Source organism: Oryctolagus cuniculus, chromosome 8 (genome assembly GCF_051225735.1).
Source record: "Oryctolagus cuniculus isolate XC-2025 breed Fujian yellow rabbit chromosome 8, ASM5122573v1, whole genome shotgun sequence".
In the NCBI taxonomy this organism is placed as follows: Eukaryota; Metazoa; Chordata; class Mammalia; order Lagomorpha; family Leporidae; genus Oryctolagus; species Oryctolagus cuniculus.
In genome coordinates, this window is record NC_142874.1 from 121,792,704 (window position 1) to 121,814,021 (window position 21,318).

Genomic DNA, 21,318 nt, shown 5'->3' on the forward strand with positions numbered 1-21,318 from the left:
TTTTATTTAAGTTATACAAGTTTCATGGATTACATATATACAGATTTAGGAACATAGTGACACTTCCCCCATGCCCAGTAGTAAGATATGCCTCACCCCTGCTGCAGTTTTTATCCTTTTATTTAGAATCATCATAATGATATTGTTTTTGAATGCTTAGAATCCATAACTCATAATTAATGTTTCTTATCTTTAATTACCCCATAAAGAGATATAAGTCCTCTCCTAAAGTGCAATAAGAAAGAACACATCAAATTTTCACAGAATCTACAAAATCTTCAGAATGGCAACACATCTTTGGAAAATAACAATTCCAGACCAATATATTAGTTTTCATTTTTTATTAATTGCAGCACAGAGAAAAGAGGCCAAATGTTTGAAGGAATTTGTATGACTTAGATAGGCTGTTGGTTTTATATCAACAGAAAAGAAAAACAGATGAATAGGCTCTGGGTCTTCATTTCTCTTCTCTTATTCTCAGGGTAGGCTGAAAAACAAAGTGACAAATTCAATTGCTGTTTGTAAAATAGCAGGCATTTTTGGAATCTATTAATACAGTGCTAAGGTACTTAGATTTTCTTTCTGCAGTTTCCAACAGTGAAAACAATTTAAGCCTGTCCTAGACTACAGCAGTCAAATGCTCCTGTTGAGCAAAGGAGGAGGACACAGTAAGTGTTGAAAATGTTCTCTTTATCACTGATGTCATCAGATCCCTCCAGCTTCAGGGTCAGAGGCTATTCATCCTCACTTCTCAGTCATTTTCTTACCACCTACTTCTTAACTAAGTTATTGCCAACAAAAGCATCTTCCCACGGTTAGAACTCTAGGTAGAAAATGCTTTCACTTTGTACTAAAACAAGTCACATTTTTAAGTTACCAATTTGTGTTGATACAAAATTACTTCCTTGTCTGAACACACAATAAGTAGTTATTATTATGTGAGCAAAGAGTGATAACAATGAACTATACATGGTAGGCAGTCTGGACAACATGAAAATAATTGATGCTAAGAAAATAGTTGGACAACTTGTTTTTAACAACATTTTGGTTCATTATTATTCAATTTTTTAATCACTCCCAAAATACTACAAGCAAAATGAGTAGAACACATTTATATTCAAACATCTCTGTTTTAAAGTGGGTTCTTTTGTCACAAGAAGAGATGTCCTGTTACAGTCCAGCATCTTGACATTGCAAATTTAGTGGCAGGTTATCCACTGTAAAGTGGAAGTTTACATGAGGTAGATAGATCATGTCAACCCAATGAAATGAATTTACTGTACTACTAGGTTAAACCACATGAAATTATTGGTAATCTACTGTTTTTAATGCATAAAGATATTTTTTCCTATGGTTTAGTTTAATGCTTAGGGTATCTTCCTACTAACATGGATGACTTTGAATAGGCCAGTGGTGACCTCTTACTCTGGTTTGAAATTTTGAATTTTTGGCTTCACCTGTCACTCCTAGTTGGATGTCCCTTGGGTAAATTATTTAACCCATGCCTTGACTTGGACTTTCATTATATTACCTACAAAATTGGAATAATAATGGTACCCAGTCAGCCACTATTTGGGGAGTTAAATAAATTAATATATAAAGAGCTAAGAATAGTGATTGTCCCGGTCTGCAGGTTTCTTGGAAAATGACTAATCTTTACAATTTTAATAATAACTATTATAATTACTGCTTCAAAAAATCAAAAGTATAGTTACCTGAGATTATTGTGGCTGTGATTTTTTAGCCTAAGGTAGCTTTACTTGATTCAACAAGTTTTGGACCCTAAATATAAAGAAATGACAAATATTAAGAAAATATAGGCATTATTATTAGAATAAAAAATTAGTGGTTATATAGCCATTGTTGATTTCAAAGTTTTACATACATCAAATCCTTTAAATCCAATTTACCACCAGAAACCCTGGAAGGAAATTCACTGGCATCCATTGCCACCAAAAGAATAAAGAAATTACTACTGGGCCATAGAAGGGAATATTAAATGAATCAGACATTTAAATGTAAATTTCCCCACTAACCTATAAAATTATAAAATTAATCAAATCACAGATCAATACTTTTCAAGAAAATGTTTAAATAAATTAATGTTTTATTCTCATGAGCAAAAGACTTCAAGCCTCATAAATATTCCTATGTTCATAAACATCACAAATCTGGAAACTGAATAGGCATTATAAACAATATGCCACAAGGCAATAGAAGATAAAAACCAAGAACTGTGTAAGTCATTCTATAAGCAACTAATTGTGCGTAGAATAAGATGCCTGTCCCACATACCTTCAATATATAAATCCATAACCCCTAACCTGCCCAAACACACAAAAATAAAACTTAGACATATTAAAATGAAGGCAACTCCAGTACCTCCACAGCAAAGCAGGCCTCCTTGTCTTCAGCACTGCAGCACTTGTCTAACAAAGCTGTGAACTCTCCAACAACAGTTTTCAGTTGATCATTTGTTGCGTGGGGCTTGTGTTTCACCAACTCAACAAGTGCCCTGCATTTAAATGGAAAAAGAAAACAAAACAGCAGGAAAATTGTTATTTACCTCAAGAAGTCTTGTGACGGTAAAACTAGTAGAGCCACCATTTAAGATTACAAACACTGAGCCAGGCAACTCTGGATTCGAGGCCAGGCACATTCACTACAAGCTTCAATATTCTCCCCACCACCACCCACCCACCCCACCTCCAAATAATTCAGGTAACAAAATCCAATTTCCTATGGTTGGCTGACAAATCAAATGAGATAATCAGTGTAAACTGCTCAATACCTTGCATGTTTTCAACAAATCTCTTTGCAGTAAATTTCTAGAGAGGATTATGTATTGCATTTATGTATTCTTCAGATTTTAAAGGTCAGTCCAGACTTAATTTTATAACTATTTCAAAGCTAAAAATGGTCTTTAAAATTTTAATTATTCCACACTTCACTTTAAAAGTTTTTCATATAAAAATATTTATATTTGATCTTTGAAATTTGCATCATTCAGTATTAATGATGGAGGGGGTACTATAGGAAATAAGATTATTCAAACTCATGGAAGCCAGTGGTTCTCTTCCATTGACATTTGTAGAGACAATGCTAGAAAGAGCTATATTGCATGAGAGGCTTAACAATATTACTGTTAAGTAGGGACCATGGTTGTAGCCCACCAGAAATGATAGCAACTTAGCAACTTCCTGTGTTAAATTTCATGCAAGTCAACTCCTTTATAACAACAGTAGGGAGTTAGGTCTCATAATTCACATTTTGAGGTGTTTTTCTCCAAGTCACATTGCAAAAATCACAACTTACCATTTGCCTCATCTCTGGGGTAACCATAGACAAACTTTTCTACAAAAGCATTCATGCCTAGTAATAAATTTAGCTATGATTTCTAGTAACTATGTGCCAACATGCACAAATCCATTAATTAATGGTCCGGTTTTTTCTACTTGATCTGGAATAAGATGTTGTTTTACTATGTCTTTTATCCATCATAGTACTCTGAAGAATTTGTAGCCAAGATTATAATATAGTCATTTTGCTAAGAAAAAAAATCCATTCATTTTGTTCTAGACATTTGTCTCAGGTTAATAAGGCTAATAATTTTCTCTAGAGAATATAACCACTACTTAATCAAAGGTTGCTCATTTCAGTTTATATTTCCCACTATCAAAACCACAAACACAAGCAATAACGAAATACTGCTCACGTTTGTTTCTTGATTTTCCTCTCCGTTTCTGGAAGAGTGCATATGTCCGCATGGAAGGTGAATGTTTCAGCATTAAATTCTTTGGGGACGTATGTTTCATCGGGGCCCAGGGCGCTAAAGCATGGTCGTCTGTCGACCAATGACTCTGAGCAGCATTTGGTGACTTTCTCACTCACTGGTGTCTTCTCATGCAACACGCACAACCTGTTCAGGACCACGGACAGCTAAAAAACAGGCAGGAGAGCAGAACTTGAAAGGAAGCAAAGTTCAAAGTTTTCCAAAAACACCTACTTTCCAGCACACAAAATAAGCGATGCATTTTAGCTAGCAATGTTGAATGCAAGGCTGATTGAGGTGGTGGCTTGCTTATTCTTGGAATTACAACTAAGGTACTTCTTAGTCTTTTCTCGTTTAATAAGTTAGGTCTGCATTTTAAGAATAAATCACTTGAAAAAAAGAATAAATCACTTGAGAAAATAAATAACAAAATAATTTGAGATGGTATGTCTCGAAATATGTGTTGGAGTGGGGAAAAAGTAATCCTAAGCTAACACATTAAAAGGATACCTCAGAGAAAGAAAATTTAGAAAATGCCAGGATAAAATATTGAAAACTCATGAATTATTTTTAAAAAAGTTATCACCTTTGGGATCTCATTTAAAATCCTCATTTTTTATAGTCAGGCTATTATAGGTAACCAAATTCTGGCTGCCACTACCATATACACACACTCACACAATCATATGCACACTTTAGTCTACTCCTGCTTCTGAAAGTTAGCATTGTCAATATCTAAAGACCAAATTCATAATTGTTAGCTTTGTTATATTTTAAAAGACTCACATAATCTTCAACACAAGGCAGTCTTTCTGCTTCAGGATGCTTACAGCACTTGCTGCCCACTTTTCCTAGGCTTCTTGATATTTCCACGAGAGTTGGAGTTGACACTTGAGGTACTTTCTTGGTATAACGAACTAGGAGCCTGTACAAAAACAGTCCAAGTGTTTTCAGCTAAGCAAGAAGCTAGCTTTTTCTAACATGGTAAAAAATCAGTGAACACTAGTCAAAATCAACTAAGATGTTTTTATTTTCATCATATTATATCTATCCCCAGGGATGTGGGGGTAAAGTAGGAGGAAGATCTTTACCTGAGCAACAAGTTAAATCTGGATTTGAATCCTATGTAATACTGTAAAATCTTAGGATGGTGACTTACCCTAGGAAGGTTCATTACATTGATAAAATCATTATTGCTTCATTCTTTCATAAAATTTATTGAGAGCTTAATATAATTATTTATCAGCGCTGAGCTAAATTTTAAAGATGTGTGTGAAAAAATGGTAGCAATTTTACTTAACTACATAGGGAGGGTGCAGGGATTAAAAGAAACAGAGTGTACAATTAACCTGATACGGCATTTAGCATTTAATAATCATTTATTGAGAATGTCAATCACCATTGAAAGTCAATATCTGACTGTAATATACTTAAAGGAAAAAACTATGTCTTGTTCACTGTTATTCCTAACATCCATAGTTAGAAGAGTAAGTATATGAGTTGCACAATAAACATGTACTTATTGATGGGTTTCTTCCTGTCTTTACCTCCATAGCTAAGGCTCTATTGAATTGGAACATCAGTCAAGCAGGCCAATCTGTCTATTTCCTCTAGGGAGAGAAATTCTATGGGAAAATGAGGTTGTAACCATTAAAACCTGGCTATATCTTCTCCAAATCCAGTCTTTCCTGAAATACTAACATATGTATCTAAATTCATATTATGATATTTTTGTGTTCAGTTTATATATTACTTCGTGAGCTACTATAATTCAAGGCCTACAATTTCCTTCTTTATAAAGTATTACTTTGTTTTATTTGCTCATAAACTATCCTGCAACCTCAGTTCCAGTATACCAATCCTCCCAATCTATATATATCCATTCTCAAGAAATCAATGTTTTTAGAACATTCAAAAATATAGGCCCCTCCATCCCAGCAACTATTTCATATCACATCCTCAGTACTTCTTGATAAACAGTGATTGCAAATATAAGCAGCATTTCATTATTAAAAGTTCCATACTAAGTGGCCTATATGTTGTGTTAGATCATTATAAACCAATCAAATAAAAAAGTTACCCAATAAACAAATATGCTTACGCATTTTGGAAGTTGTAGTCACCAAGCTGCTCATAGAGTTCACAGTTTTGTTTCACTAAATTCTTGGGTTCATCCACAAGAGGCTGAAACTCATCAAGCTGAAACATAAAAGAATTGTGTTTATGGTATTCTGCTTGAGGAACAGATTCAGGTCATCCTCTAGTCACCCTACTATTCACACAAGATCTGTCCCCCTTTTTACCAAAGACTTGTAACTATATCTTCAATGCCACATGTAGCACGTGACATTCAAACTGTCTATTTTATTTTATTTTATTTTATTTATTTTATTTTATTTTTTACTTTTATTTTATTTTAACCTTTGAGAAGGTTTAGGAGGAGTTTTCTAAGAAATGAAGTGAGAAGAGAAAAAAATGTTCCTCCAGAAACATTTCTTAGAAAACTCCTCCTAAACCTTCTCAAAAAGATTTGAAAATATTCTAAGGAAGTTGGTTCACCACTTTCTTTAAGATATTAATTCTGGGGGCCAGCGCTGTGGCTTAGTGGGTTAAGCCTCAGCCTGCAGTGTCAGCAGTTCAAGTGCTGGCTGCTCCACTTCAGATCCAGCTCCCTGCTAATGTGCCTGGGAAAGCAGTGGAAGATAGCCCAAGTGCTTGGGCCCCTGAACCCATGTAGGAAACCCCAAGGGAGCCTCTGAGTATCCAGTAAGGGATCCTGGCTTCTGATGTGCCCAGCTCCAGGGTTGCAAGCATTTGGGGAGTGAAACAGCGAATGGAAGACCTTTCTTTATCTCTCTCTCTCTCTCTCTCTCTGAAACTCTGCCTTTCAAATAAATAGATATTTTTTTAAAAAGATATTAATTCTGGTACTTGATAAATCATCAAATCAAGTTAATTTTCTTTATATCTAAATTGAAGCTTTAACTGATATTTAAATTTATCTTGGCCGGCGCCGCGGCTCACTAGGCTAATCCACCGCCTTGCGGCGCCGGCACACCGGGTTCTAGTCCCGGTCGGGATTCTGTCCCGGTTGCCCCTCTTCCAGGCCAGCTCTCTGCTGTGGCCAGGGAGTGCAGTGGAGGATGGCCCAAGTACTTGGGCCCTGCACCCCATGGGAGACCAGGAGAAGCACCTGGCTCCTGCCTTCGGATCTGCACGGTGCACTGGCCGCGGCGGCCATTGGAGGGTGAACCAACGGCAAAAAGAAGACCTTTCTCTCTGTCTTCTCTCTTACTGTCCACTCAGCCTGTCAAATAAATAAATAAATAAATTTATCTTACTTTGGCCTTAGGAGAAAGAAAAATCATGGTCAAGACTTTGTAAAGTTAGAGATTGCTCTCTTCAACTTTTTCTTTCCTAGACTTTTCTAGAAAATGGTTTTAGTTAAGCATTCTATTTCAGGTTATTTTTCCTATAAATGCTGAAGAACACAGATTTGAACTCATCTCAAGAAAATATCTAAATTGTGATATATATCACTTCATATTCTTGCATTATTTCTCTTTGTCCTTATTGGAATCATCAGTCAGAGAGCTACATTTCTTTCCTGCAGGAAACCCACCACTTTGGCATAGCATGCGTGAGGGTCATCAGTGGCACAGCACTTTTTCAGGGTGGCTTCATAGGCCTTGCCAAGTCTCAGCAGCAGAACGACAGAGTAATCAGGGTGCCTTCTTGAATACTCATACAAAAACCTAATTAAGATAGAAACAGATTTAGATGGACAAATGAGCAAGAAAAATCACATGAATAAGCTCATGAACAACATACATTCCAAAAGTCTGAATTTGATGAAACTCTATGCAGTAAAGCTTAGTGAATAAAGACTTGGGGTCCAGAGTTAAAGTTACCTGTGTTCAATTCCTGACTCTGCCACCTATTTCACTCTATCACCGTGGGCATCTTCTTAAAACTATCAATCTTAGTTTCCTCTTCTGTACAAAGGGACTAGTGATGCTATCTATTTGTTCGGGTGGATTGTGAGAAACCCATGACTCAATCTATGCAAAACACAGTTTGTCCCATATTAAATGTTTAATGAATGATTGTTTTACTTTCATGTATCACTAGTTTGATTTGGACTACATTGCAAAAGGATTCTGATAGACAACAGGTACATAGATAAACGATAGATGAATATATTTTTTAATTTTACTTTTTCCTCTCTGGATAAGTGAAATTTTATATTTTATATTTTAAATTTTATATTTATATTTTCATGTAATATTATTCAGTACAGAGCAAAGTATCATAATCCAACAACAGAAGCACATATTTTTAAAAGTTCATGTTAAATGTATATATAAAACTATACATGGATTTTAAAATTTTTGCTCCAAAATAAACATATCTTTTAATTCCATTTTCCATGAACTTTTTGAAGTATGAATATATATATTTGGTTCTTTAGTGGATATTACATTGTAAACCTATGAAATTTATGTCTTTTCAACCAAATATAAACTATGTGGTGTCAGAATCCACATTTCTTTCTATACTTCTTTGCTTTCATCATGTAAACAGGTATAGATAGATAGCCAGATCTTGGAAAATATGTATTAACACATACAAATATATATGAATGATGTTCAAGAAATACCCTTTGAGGGCTGGCGTCATGGCACAACAGGGTAAGCCAGCATCCCATACAAACATCTGGCTGCTCCACTCCCAATCCAGCTCCCTGCTAATGTGCCTGGGAAAGCAGCAGAAGATGGCCCAAGTAACTGAGCCTCTGCCACTCAAGTGGAAGACCCAGATGAAATTCCAGGTTCCCAATTTCAGCCTGGCCTTACCCCAGCGGTTGTGGCCATTTTGGGAGTGAACCAGAGGTGGAAGATCTCTCTCTCTCCCTCTCTTGATATCCCCCCTCTCTCTGCAACTTTGTCTTTCAAATAAATAAAATAAATCTTTTTAAAAAAGAAATATCCTTTGAACTAATAAATAATACGCACACATTGATATCATTTATATATTTCCATAAATATTCCTGAGGAGTAAGGAAATTTGACTTTTGCCATGAGTATGTATCATACTTTATGACAATTTTTACACTGATTAACTGTTTCACATTTAAAGGGTGGGGTAGAGAAGGATCAAGAAGCATTCTTGGCAATACAGATATTACTGCAACTCTAAACAAGGGCCTCACATATCTTCCTAATAAAAGCTGTGAAAGGATAGTTCCTTATCTACTTACTTGCCCAAGAAGAGATCTTTTGCCTCTTCATAATTTTTGCAAACATCCTTATCCTCAACAAATTCCTCAGCTACTGCTGGCAAGCCAGCAGGTGTCTCATCATTATGCAAACCATAAATGCAGTGGGCTTTTTCCAATATTGGCTTATCACAGCATTCCTTCAGATGACTGGAGATTGTTTCCTGATGTTCACACATGTACTTGGCAAGGTCCGCCTGCAATCAAGTTGATGGAAACTACTCAACATAAATTGACATGGCTACACTTTCTCCCCAGCTACTTACTATGTGGCAGAACACACTGTATTCCAAGACAATACACATATCAATGAACATCAAAGAACATATTCTCAGTTGTATTCTAAGCCTGCAGCCTCAAATATCCCTACTGATTAAAAAAGATTGGCCAATAACAGCTTATTATTTATTTGGTAATCAATTGACTGCTGTTATGTATTAATTTTATATTTCTACTCTTAAGGGATTTAAATTGTTCTCATTAAAACTCAGTGTTATTTTTCCAAATATTCCTCACAAATTAAGTATAGTCCTTTTGAAGCCAAATATCTAAGTATGAGATTCTTAGAGAATAAATCGATTGCACAAGTCTTTGGCCTTCCTTATAACTATGACGCACCTCCCTTTAATGTTGAAGGGAGGAGCAGGCATGGTAGTCCAGCACATTAAGCTGCTGCTTGCAATACCTGCATTCCAAATTGGAGGCTGGTTCAGGCCAGCTACACTGAACTTCCCATCTAGCTTCTTGCTAATGTGTCTGGGAGGCAGCAGATGATATTCCCAGTATTGGGTCTCTGCTATCCATATGGGAGACCCGAACGGAGTTCCCAACTCCTGGTCTCAACTGATGCAACCCCAGTGGTTGTTGCAGGCATTTGGGGAATGAACCAGCAAATGGAAGATTCCCTCTATTACACTGTGCCTTTCAAATCAATAAATAAATCTTATTTTAAAAATTGTTTTAGGATGTGTCATAATAGATTAGAATTCTGGTATTTGGTTGTATTTTAATTCTTGAAGAAAGGGTGAAAATATTACAAGTTTGGAAAAAAAACAGCATGTCAAATATTCATATGTTTAATACAGAGAATGAGTGAAAGGGGGTGAAATACAACAGAGCATTCAGAAAATCCATGAAATATATGCATTATGACAAAACTGGGGCCAGCACTGTGGCACAGCGGATTAAAGCCCTGGCCTGAAGTGCTAGTATCCCATATGGGTGCCAGTTCTAGTCCCGGCTGCTCCTGTTCCGATCCAGCTCTCTCCTATGGCCTGGGAAAGCAGTGGAGGATGGCCCAGGTGCTTGGGCCCCTGCACCCATGTGGGAGACCCAGAGAAGCTCCTGGCTCCTGGCTTCGGATCAGCACAGCTCCAGCCGTTGCAGCCAATTGGGGAGTGAACCAGCAGATGGAAGACTTCTTTCTCTCTGTCTCTACCTCTCTCTGTAACTCTTTCAAATAAATAAAATAAATCTTAAAAAAAAAAAACTATGTGTGGGCTTCAAAATATGTGCACACCAAAATGAACTTCCTTTTTCATTTTTTTTTTTTTTCACAAACATGTTGAAAGAACCCTAATGTGTCATTTCCCAAGGTCTTTTCAGGTACTGACCCTTGTCCAACCCCACCCACCTCCTCAAAGATCTTCTTCTGTAACTGTCCTCCTTCAGGTTAAGCCCATGCTCTCACAGTGTAACTGAAAGGGGTTACAAATCAGTGAATGAGTTCATCTGGTTATTTAGTAATAACCAGGTTTAAGCAGGGGAAACGTGGAGATGGAGTAGATGAGAGCAAAGAAGATAACCTCAGTCTGCACTCAGCTGCCACCAATGACTCAACGTATCTATTGTGAGAACTACGCACCGATTTCAAAATTTCCATGAACTCATAAAAGTCCCCTCATGTTCATCCTACCCACTTCAGCAGGTAAGGCTCTTTACCCTGTCATCTGCACATTCAAGCAGGTCACCGTGGCAGCATTCCTTGTGGACTTTGGTGAGATCTGTCACTATCTTGGAAATGTCTGTGAAGTCAGCCTTGGGAAATCTTTGGCTCAGACGAACAAGTGCCCTAAAAAGAAAATTTTCCCATCCAATTATTATTATCATGCAATATTTTACTTGCAAGCACAAAGGGAAATACCACTTATAACAAGGAAATTCAACACAAACTGACATAGAAATTATTTTTAAAAATCATTAGTTCTTATTTAAATGCTAGCTCTGAATCAGAGTTATTGTTTTAGGGAAGAATTATCCATCAAAAGAGTACACATGGTGGAGAAAGAAATCTAGTAATTCATAAAAACTGAAATCAAAGAGGAGTTCTAAAGGGGTCAGCAGGCTGAGAAACATCACATTTGGAACCAAATCTGACTTCCAGATCTGACTTTATCAGTTCTTAGCAGTGTGACCCAAGGCAGGTTCCTTCCCCTGCCTGAACTTGAGCCTCTACAGTGTCATAACAGAATGCTAAATCAAAGGCCTGTTCTGAGGAGTAAAGTAGATGGTACATAGGAAAGCATTCTGGAATCTGGGAAGTACCACACACTCACGTTATCTTCTTTTACTCAATTAAAACACATTTTCCTCCCTTCTAAAGGTTTCTGAGAAAAGAAATTTCATAACTTGCACCGCATTAGAGAAATTCATTACGCACTCTTATACCAAGAAATTGGCCCAGCACAGTTGTTAAGTTCTGTGATGAGATGGACTAGAATAGTGTTCTCATTCCCTACTGACTCATTTCAGAATCATCTAAATCTAAAAAGGAAGATTTCTTCCCCAGAATCAATGACGGCCTGTTTTACTGTGTATTGTTTCATGTGGGGGTTGATTTGGTTTATTTTGGCGATGTAGATGGTAAGACTAAAGGGCCTGACTGGTTTGGTTGAGAATTTTCAAAGAGTGGGTGTAATGCCTGTTATATTCATTTTATCTCCTTTACAGATCTGTTGCTGACCAGCAAATGACGGAGTTGGAGTATTTTTCTTAACTCAGACATTGAAGGATGCTCCTATAATCAGCTATTAATACAAGCATAAAAACAGAGGCCCATTCCAAAATGTGACATAAAGAGCAAAGTTGAAGCTCTGAGAAAATGAGAAGTAATATTGACGTAGTTGATAATTGGATTTAATTATTGGGACAAAATAGGACCAGGAGACACTTTTGGGTCATTGAAAGGTAAAATAACATGAAATAATGGACCATTACAATAAGGTCCCAAATCTTTAAAAGCGAATGGGATTTACCTATTTTTCCTTTCTTTTAGGTCAAAAATATAATAGATAATGTCCTCTAAATCTTTGACTCCATAGAAGAAATGATGAACCATAATGTTAACTTGTCATTGATATTCTGATTTTCACCTCTATTAAATTTCCACCTTTTACACAACTGAAAAAATGTATTGGAAAGCACTGTGTAAAATATCACATTTCACAATTTTTTCAACTTAACCATCATCATTTACTTTGCTGCAAAGATGTAAACAATGTTTAAAAAAATATTTACCATGCTTTGTAAGCTCTGTCTCCAAATTTCTGAATACTGGCACACCTGAGTCTCTCTTGGGCAGCTGAAATCAGGGCTTTTTCCTTCAAAGCATCAAGCTACAGAAAAGAATATTTTTAAAAAATTAGAAACAAATTCTACATAAAACACCTAAATTCAGATCAGACTGCCCCAAATTAAATTTTACAGAGATAAATAACACCTACATTCCCAAGTACTCCTTTTGGTAAATAATCATGTAGCTATATAGAAAGAGACAAAATTAATCTGGCCATAGTGGAAGCCTCTAGGTGATCCAAGGCAGTCTCGAGCCCTCCCAGGGAACTGGGCATTGAAAGGAGATGAGGGAGAAAAGAGGACACCAATACTCCTCAGCAAATGAAAGTTGGTTGGATTCTTCATTTTAGGTCCTCTTCCACCCCTTCTCATATCAATAAATTTCCCCAAAAAAGAGAATGAACTACATAATAAATTTTTATAGAATAAGTGAATGAATTTGGACTTCTAGATGTAGTAAAATCTTCTACTTCAAATTCTCTTCCCCAGTAAAATTTTCATGAAAAGATAAACTAAAGCTGTGGCCCCTTGCTGTGCCAGTTGACAAATGGGCATCTCTGTACCTCACTCTACAGATGACCTCCCCTTAGTAAAGAGCAGTAGGATGTTTAGACACGCACACAGTGACGCCCTGGTCGGACCAGCACTGGAAAATCGCAGAAGGAATGAGATCAGAGGCATTTCTGAGAATGGCAGACCTTTGGGGGATACAGCAGTGAGGCAGACTGTTTTGACCACATAGGGCATTTTATACCAGAGACTTAGCTTCCCTGACTAACCAGCCAATAAGGTAGACAGGATCTGAGCTCGCACTGTGAACTGGTTCTTTTATTATTTGGTGGAATACCTTAGGTGTGAGGCAGGCCCCTTTATCAGCAGCTTCGCAACATTCTGTTAGAATGGCTTTGTACTTCTGAGCATAGTAAAGGAGTTCAGGGGCATAAAAGTAAGGATGTCTTCTGGCAACTTCATATAAATAGCTACAATTTAAAAAAGAAAAGAGGGTTAGTGGTTTTCTTTTTTTGAATTTATTTAGCAGGTAGAGTTATAGACAGTGAGAGAGAGAGAGAGAGAGAAAGATCTTCCGTTGATTCACCCCCCAAATGGTTGCCACGGCCAGCACCATGCTGATCCAAAGCCAGGAGCCAGGTGCTTCCTCCTGGTCTCCCATGCGGGTGCAGGGCCCAAGCACTTGGGCCATCCTCCACTGCCCTCCCGGGCCACAGCAGAGAGCTGGACTGGAAGAGCAGCAACAGGACTAGAACCCGGCACCCATATGGGATGCCGGCGCTGCAGGTGGAGGATTAACCAAGTGAGCCACAACGCCTGCTGGTGAGTAGTTTTCTATAGCAAAAACCTCCCCCCAAAATAATTTATCAAGTAGCCCAATTTGCACCTGAGAGCCGTTTTGTCATTCTTTGAGTGAAAGGACAGATTAAATTTATATATGGGAGGTGCAGATGTATATGCATATCCGGTTAAATTTTGGTGATATAATGTTGCTGACTAAAATCAAATTACAAGTGAGATCCCAGTGGAAAGAACAGGTCAACAAAGAAGGAGGTACCTTTCTCTGAAGGGAGGAGAGAACTTCCACTTTGACTACAACTTTGTCTAAATATGATCAGAGTTGGTGAACTCAAAAGGCTTCCATAGCCTTGACAACTCATGACAAGAGCCTAGAGTGATTACTGATGCCATAAACAAGAGTGTCAATTTGTTAAGTCAACAACAGGAGTCACTGTGCACTTACTCCTCATGTAGGATCTCTGTCCTTAATGTGCTGTACATTGTGATTTAATGCTATAACTAGTACTCAAACAGTATTTTTCACTTTGTGTTTCTATGTGGGTGCAAACTTGAAATCTTTACTTAATAGATGCTAAATTGATCTTCTGTATATAAAGAGAATTGAAAATGAATCTTGATGTGAATGGAAGGGGAGAGGGATCGGGAAAGGGGAGGGTTGTGGGTGGGAGGGAATTATGGGGGGGAAGCCATTGTACTCCATAAGCTGTACTTTGGAAATTTATATTCATTAAATAAAAGTGAAAAAAAAATAAATAAATGAAGGTCAGATAGTAAATACTTGAAAAAAAAGTTTTGGAATCATTAGTAAAACTTTGTATTTCTATGTTAATTTGATTTGAAGAGGGAGATTTTGCCTGTTTACTGTGCTCATGATAAATTAAATCTAGCTGTAAAATAAAAAAAAATTAAATTAATTATGGGAATAATTTATATATATATGTACATGTATCCTCATAATATCTCAATCTCAAATGTTTTCATATAGATCATATTCTGCTTCAAGAACAAACTTTTTTGAGAGACAGAGAGAGCTCCAACCATTGATTCACTTCCCAGATGCATGCAACAACCAGAGCACAGCCAGCAGCCAAGAAAGCAATCCAGATCTGGTGACAGGAACCCAATCATTTGAAACATCACCCTACCTCCTTGGGTCTGCATTGTACAGGAAGATGGAGCTAGGAGCCAGAACTGGGAATCAAACCCAAGTACTCTGATATAGAATGTGAGCATCTTAGCCACTTGGCTAAACATCCATTCCCAAGATCAACAGAACTTTGAACATACTTTTGTAGCATAGGATTACATGGTGTCAAATATTACTTCTTTAAGAATGATAAAGGGGCCAGCGCTGTGTCACAGCGGGTTAAAGCCCTGGCCTGAAGTACTGGTATCCCATATGGGCACCGGTTCTAGTCCCAGCTGCTCTTCTTCCAATCTAGCTCTCTATTGTGGCCTGGGAAAGCAATAGAAGATGGCCCAAGTCCTTGGGCCCCTGCACCCATGCAGATGGAAGAGCTCTCTCTCTCTCCGTCTCTACCTCTCTCTGTAACTCTTTCAAACAAATAAAATAAATCTTTTTTAAAAAAGAATGATCATAAGATGAGCCTGCAAGGGATAGCAGGTAAAACCACCCCTTGCAACACCAGCATCCCATATGGGTGCCATTTCAAGTCCCAGCTGCTCCACTTCTTATCCAACTCCCTGCTAACGCACCTGGAAAAGCAGCAGAAGGTGGCTCAACTGCTTGGGCCCCTGATCCACGTGGAAGATATGAAAGAAAGCTCCTGGCCACTGGCTTCAGAATGGCCCAGCTCTGGTCATTGTGGACATTTGGGGAGTGACCCAGTAAATGGAAGATCTCCCTCTGTCTCTCCCTCTCTCTCTGTAACTCTGCCTTTCAAATAAATAAATAAATCTTTTTAAAAAGTAGTCATAAGAACAAAACTTCCAAGTCTGAAGGCAGAAAAATATATTGGTTGTGGAAATGTTATAATGAGTGCTGATCCATACATTTATTCCATAATTTTAAATTTTGAAAAATGTGAATATCTAATTACTTACTGTCCAAAGAATGCCTTTTCATCATCATGAAAGGCTTTGCACAAAACATCAGCTTCTGGTCTCGCAAACGGAGGCAAGTCGGGTTTATCATCCTTGTGGTGCAGGAAGCATTCGTTTCGCTCAGGTTCTTTTTTCTCACAGCAGTCAGCCACGTCACCATAGGTGTCACGAAGACTTGGCAATGCACAGATTTTGTCTCCAAAAATATCATGCTAAATGGAAAAGATCGGGCACAAAGTTGATAGGAAGCACTTTATTCTCTTTATAGGCAATGAACAGTATAGGAAATGTAATATACTGATAGAGCTTGGCAGGGAATCATATAAAAATGTACTCCCCTTCCAGTTAGCATTTCCCTCCATTTGACCAAATCTGTGTAATTTTCATAAGAATTAATTGCCACCCTGTTACTTATGGAGGATAAGACAGAAGGGCAAAAAATGTTTTGAAAAGTGTTTCACTACTCCACTTCCCACGTGATATAGAAGACCAGGAAAGCAATTATTGTTACCAAAAATCAAGGAAAAATGTCATTCTATGTAGCAAGTGATTTCACATCAGAGAGCAAAGTGTTCAGATAACTTCTCATTTGATGTACTCTTTTTTAAGAGGTCTGACTTTCTAGTAAGTTTCATTTAAAACAGAGAAGTAACATGATCTACTACATATTAAGTTATTGCATTAAAAATACAAGTTTTTTTAATTCTGGAAATATTTACTTCAAAATATTTAATTCATTAAATGAATCCCTTCCTTCTCCCATTCATTTTTATTATGAAAGTCCTTGTCATCCAGGGAAATTATACTCTAAATTCTGTTCTATGCAGAATTAAATTAATTCTTCAAAAAGTATATTTTTAAAATTTTGGATTTTTAAAACTGCAATATTGTTACAATTTAGTTATTCTCCCATAGGGAGAAGAACACCAAAAGAAATCAGAGAAAGTCTCTAGTGTAAATGAAAAATGCCCCCCAAGAGGCATGTATAGACTGAGTTGTGAAACATAATTTCTCCTTGTTTTAAGACTTGTCTGGAAATGCCAAAAGCTCAAAGTTCTTCAGAATGACTGAGTACCTTGATTTTTCAAAACATGTAAAACTACAGATATCCCTAAAATGAGGAATGTATAGATGTACTATTATTTCATTCAGTTAACAAAATTAGCACACAAATCAGTTGGAACTTTCTGAGATAAAAATCATACTTTCACCTCAAAGAGATGCTCCTGACAGCACTATGCACAACAGTCAAGATGTGGTAATGTATGCCCATTAACAGATAAGTGGATAAAGGAAATGTGATACATATACAAACACATAATGAAATACTATTCAGCCTTAAAAAGAAGGAAATCCTGCAACAGACACCAACATGGGTGACCTTGTTGGACACCATGCTAAGTGAAATAAACCAGCCATAGACAAATGCTGAATGATTCCACTTACATATGGTATCTAAAATTACCAAATTCACAAAATCAAAGAGTAGAGTGATGGTTGTTAGGGGCTGAGAGGAGGAAATAGTTACTAGTCAACCAGCATAAAGTTTCCATTGAGCAAGATGAGTAAACTCTGATGATCTGCTATGTAAATTGAAGATATAGTCAACAATGCAGTATTGTGCACATTAAAAATTAGTTAAGGGGGCTGGCGCTGTGGCATAGCAGATAAAGCCGCTGTTTGCAGTGCTGGCATCCCATATGGGCACCGGTTCAAGTCCCAGCAACTTCACTTCTGATCCAGCTCTCTGCTATGGCCTGGGAAAGCAATAGAAGATGGCTCAAGTCCTTGGGCCCCTGCACCCGCATGGGGGACCCGGAAGAAGCTCTTGGCTCCTGGCTTCGGATCAGCACAGCTCCGGCCGTTGGGACCAACTGGGGAGTGAACCAGCAGATGGAAGACCTCTCTCTCTGCCTCTCCTCTCTCTGTGTAACTCTGACTTTCAAGTAAATAAGCAAACCTTTTCAAAAAAAATTTTTTTAAATTAGTTAAGAGAGATCTCATACCGTGTTCTTAACACAACAAATCAAAATAAATAAATAAAAGCATGCTATCACTATTCACCTCTAAGAAAAAAAATCTAACTGAAAGGATTGCTGCAAATCTCAGATTACCAGTTAGACACATTAAAACTGTTGTGTGTGGTCTCAGTGAAGAAATGTCTGTTAGAACTGGGCACAGTTAGCGTGTCTTCTCCCAGAAGAAGTGATGACTTATTAGTCTATAAGATATTTAGGTGCTGCTTACCATCTGGTCATTTAACAATAATTTTTAAAACTGAAAAGAATTTTCTTCATTTGAAATATTTGGGTACTTAAAAGAAAAGAAAAATCTTCAAGATTGGAATGTACTTACAAGTGATTTGTCACAATTTGCTGCTGACTCATCAGCAACACATGCTTTTGCCAAGTCTGTTACTTCCTTCACTAACTTCGCATGCTCTTCATATGGGCACTTCTGGAGATACTGAGAAAAGGTAATCAGCACCCTGAAACAAAGGTCACAAGAATTTGTAGCACAAAGATTTTAACACAAAACCAGTTGCTATGCTAGAAGGCAAGTCATGTACTCACATGCTCTATATATTATACATCTGTCTTACTGCACCAATTATTGACTGTTCACATCAGGTGTTACATGAGACCTAACCAGGCACATGTGGCTTAGTAGACAAAGAGGATATTTAACAGGATAGTCCCAACATTCATGAAAAATACAAATAATTTATTTTTATGAACAAAAACTTTTAAATTTATGGAGTTTCTTACAATATATATTTTTCATGAACTTTTTATGACCCCTCATATACATGGATTTCAAATTTTTTTGCATCAAGATTATCTTTTACCTCTAGTTTCCCTCAAACTTTGTGAAGTATCCTTGTATTTCCACAATGCTTAAATGTATGTGTGTGCATGTTACATATCTATGCACACACACCGAGCAAGAATGAAAACTGCATGCCAATTAGATGTAATTGGCAAAACTAGGAGTCATGTAAGTCCTTTGAATTGCTTAAAATAAAAAACAAAACCCACACACCTCATTTAATCAGGTTGTGGGATGAGAATGACCTTTAATAATGTAAACTATTTTCTCATTTTCTTCTTAGATTAAAAAATTTTAAAATGTTCCCAAGAAACCACAGGACTTCATACAATGTAAGGGGAATTTTGTAACTGAGGTGCAAAGGAACCCCATATCACAGTCCTTTCCATGAGGCAGGTTATAGCAGAGTTTGAGTGTTTCACCATCCAATATAGTAGCCACTAACCACATGTGACTACATAAATGTAAATTTATTAAAATTAAATACAATTTAAATTTATGCCCCTCAGTTGCACTTGCCATATTTAAAGTACTCAGTAGCCATCCATGACCAATGGCTACCATATTGGAAAGCATGATACATAATGTTTCCATCAGTGCAGAAAATTCTATTGGACAGCTCTGTTCTAGTATCTGGAACCTCCAGGTCATCACAAACACAAAATTTGACTCTTTCATATTTTAACTTACAGGCCTATGAAATGTTCTTCTCCCACATCATTAAACCGATGAGCAATCTCACTTTTATCTGCAAGAAGGGCAAAAAAAAAAAAAAAAAGACAAAAGAGTTATATAGAGACTGGAGAAAACTACAAGTTATTATGCTTTATGTTTCATTCCAAAATTTGAACTCTGACCTATCCAGAAAACCTTAAGCTGATGATGAGCTATTTCTTCTGCATTTAAACAGAATTATTCAATTTCCAAGAATGCTGTTTTAAAAATCTTTAAGAGGCCGGCGCCGTGGCTCAATAGGCTAATCCTCCACCTTGCGGCGCCGGCACACCGGGTTCTAGTCCCGGTCGGGGCGCCGGATTCTGTCCCGGTTGCCCCTCTTCCAGGCCAGCTCTCTGCTATGGCCAGGGAGTGCAGTGGAGGATGGCCCAGGTGCTTGGGCCCTGCACCCCATGGGAGACCAGGAAAAGCACCTGGATCCTGGCTCCTGCCATCGGATCAGCGCGGTGCGCCGGCTGCAGCGGCGGCCATTGGAGGGTGAACCAACGGCAAAGGAAGACCTTTCTCTCTCTGTCTCTCTCTCTCACTGTCCACTCTGCCTATCAAAAATAAAAAAAAAAAATTAAAAAAATTAAAAAAAAATCTTTAAGTATTTGTAGCTATCTATTCAAATTTGGATATGATTTAAAGTTCTTGTAGTATCTAATAACAGCTATTAAGAAGACAATCTGGGGGGCCGGCGCTGTGGTACAGCAGGTTAACGCCCTGGCCTACAGTGCCGGCATCCCATATGGGTTCGAGGCCCGGCTGCTCCACTTTCTATCCAGCTCTCTGCTGTGGCCTGCGAAAGCAATAGAAGATGGCTCAGGTCCTTGGGCCCCTGCACCCATATGGGAGACCCGGAAGAAGCTCCTGGCTCCTGGCTTCGGATCAGTACAGCTCCGGCCATTGCAGCCAATTGGGAAGCGAACCATTGGATAGAAGACTCTCTCTCTCTCTCTCTCTCTCTCTCTCTCTCTCTTTCTCTGTGTGTGTGTGTATGTGTGTGTGTGTCTCCTTTTTCTGTGTAACTCTTTCAAATAAATAAATAAATCTTAAAAAAAAGAAGACAGTCTGAAACAAAAGTAACTAAATATGAGCTCTATTTGTAAAATTAACACCGCAAACATTTTTTTTTGCTATGTTTTGTAAAGGATAACACAGTGAATAGGGTAAGAGATAGTTGGAGTTACAAATTCTATCTTCACCTCTGCTTCATGAACTTTATGACACTGTCTCAAGTTCATTTATGCACAAAATAATTATAACCACTAAACAGTTCTCTGTACCTTTTTCACCTAGGATGTTTGAAATACAAAGATAATCTCATAAGGGCTCACAAATATAAAATATTTCTTACAACATTCTAACAACAAATACTAAAAAAAAACAATGCTTTAAAGATAGATGAAGAGTTTACCGAAACATCTTTTACTAGGAAAATGAGATAAAAATTGAGCAACAGAAAACCAGAATTCTTACGTGCTTCTCGGCGAAACACACCCCTGGAATAAGCAGAGCTGAAGAGGAAAAGAAGGGAGATAAAGGTTACCCACTTCATTGTGCCAAAGGCTGTGGGTTGGTAGAAGAGAAAAGATAGGGTGAATGGAAGGAACTCAGCACTAATATACTTCTTTAACCAATAATTGTAGATTATTAACTAGACTCATCTTTGTATTTCATTGGCTCTCAACTGATTGCAAAATTCATAATATTCTTGCCAAAAAATTGTTTGACTAAATTCCTTGTACATGTTTGCTATCTGGAACTGTTTTCT

General features: G+C 37.5%; 1 protein-coding gene across 1 annotated transcript; it reads right to left on the reverse strand.

Moving 5' to 3' along the window:
- Window positions 1-404: 404 nt before the first annotated feature.
- Window positions 405-21,111, reverse strand: ALB (albumin; the record flags this gene model as incomplete). The annotated part of the gene is given in 17 exon segments (NM_001082344.1): window positions 405-487; window positions 1,716-1,782; window positions 2,383-2,515; window positions 3,716-3,939; window positions 4,559-4,697; window positions 5,874-5,971; window positions 7,395-7,527; window positions 9,033-9,247; window positions 10,992-11,121; window positions 12,567-12,639; window positions 12,641-12,652; window positions 12,655-12,664; window positions 13,471-13,603; window positions 15,999-16,210; window positions 18,354-18,486; window positions 19,518-19,575; window positions 21,024-21,111. Coding segments are annotated over 16 exon segments (1,824 nt in total). The 3' UTR covers window positions 405-487; window positions 1,716-1,740.
- Between the last annotated feature and the right edge of the window lie 207 nt (window positions 21,112-21,318).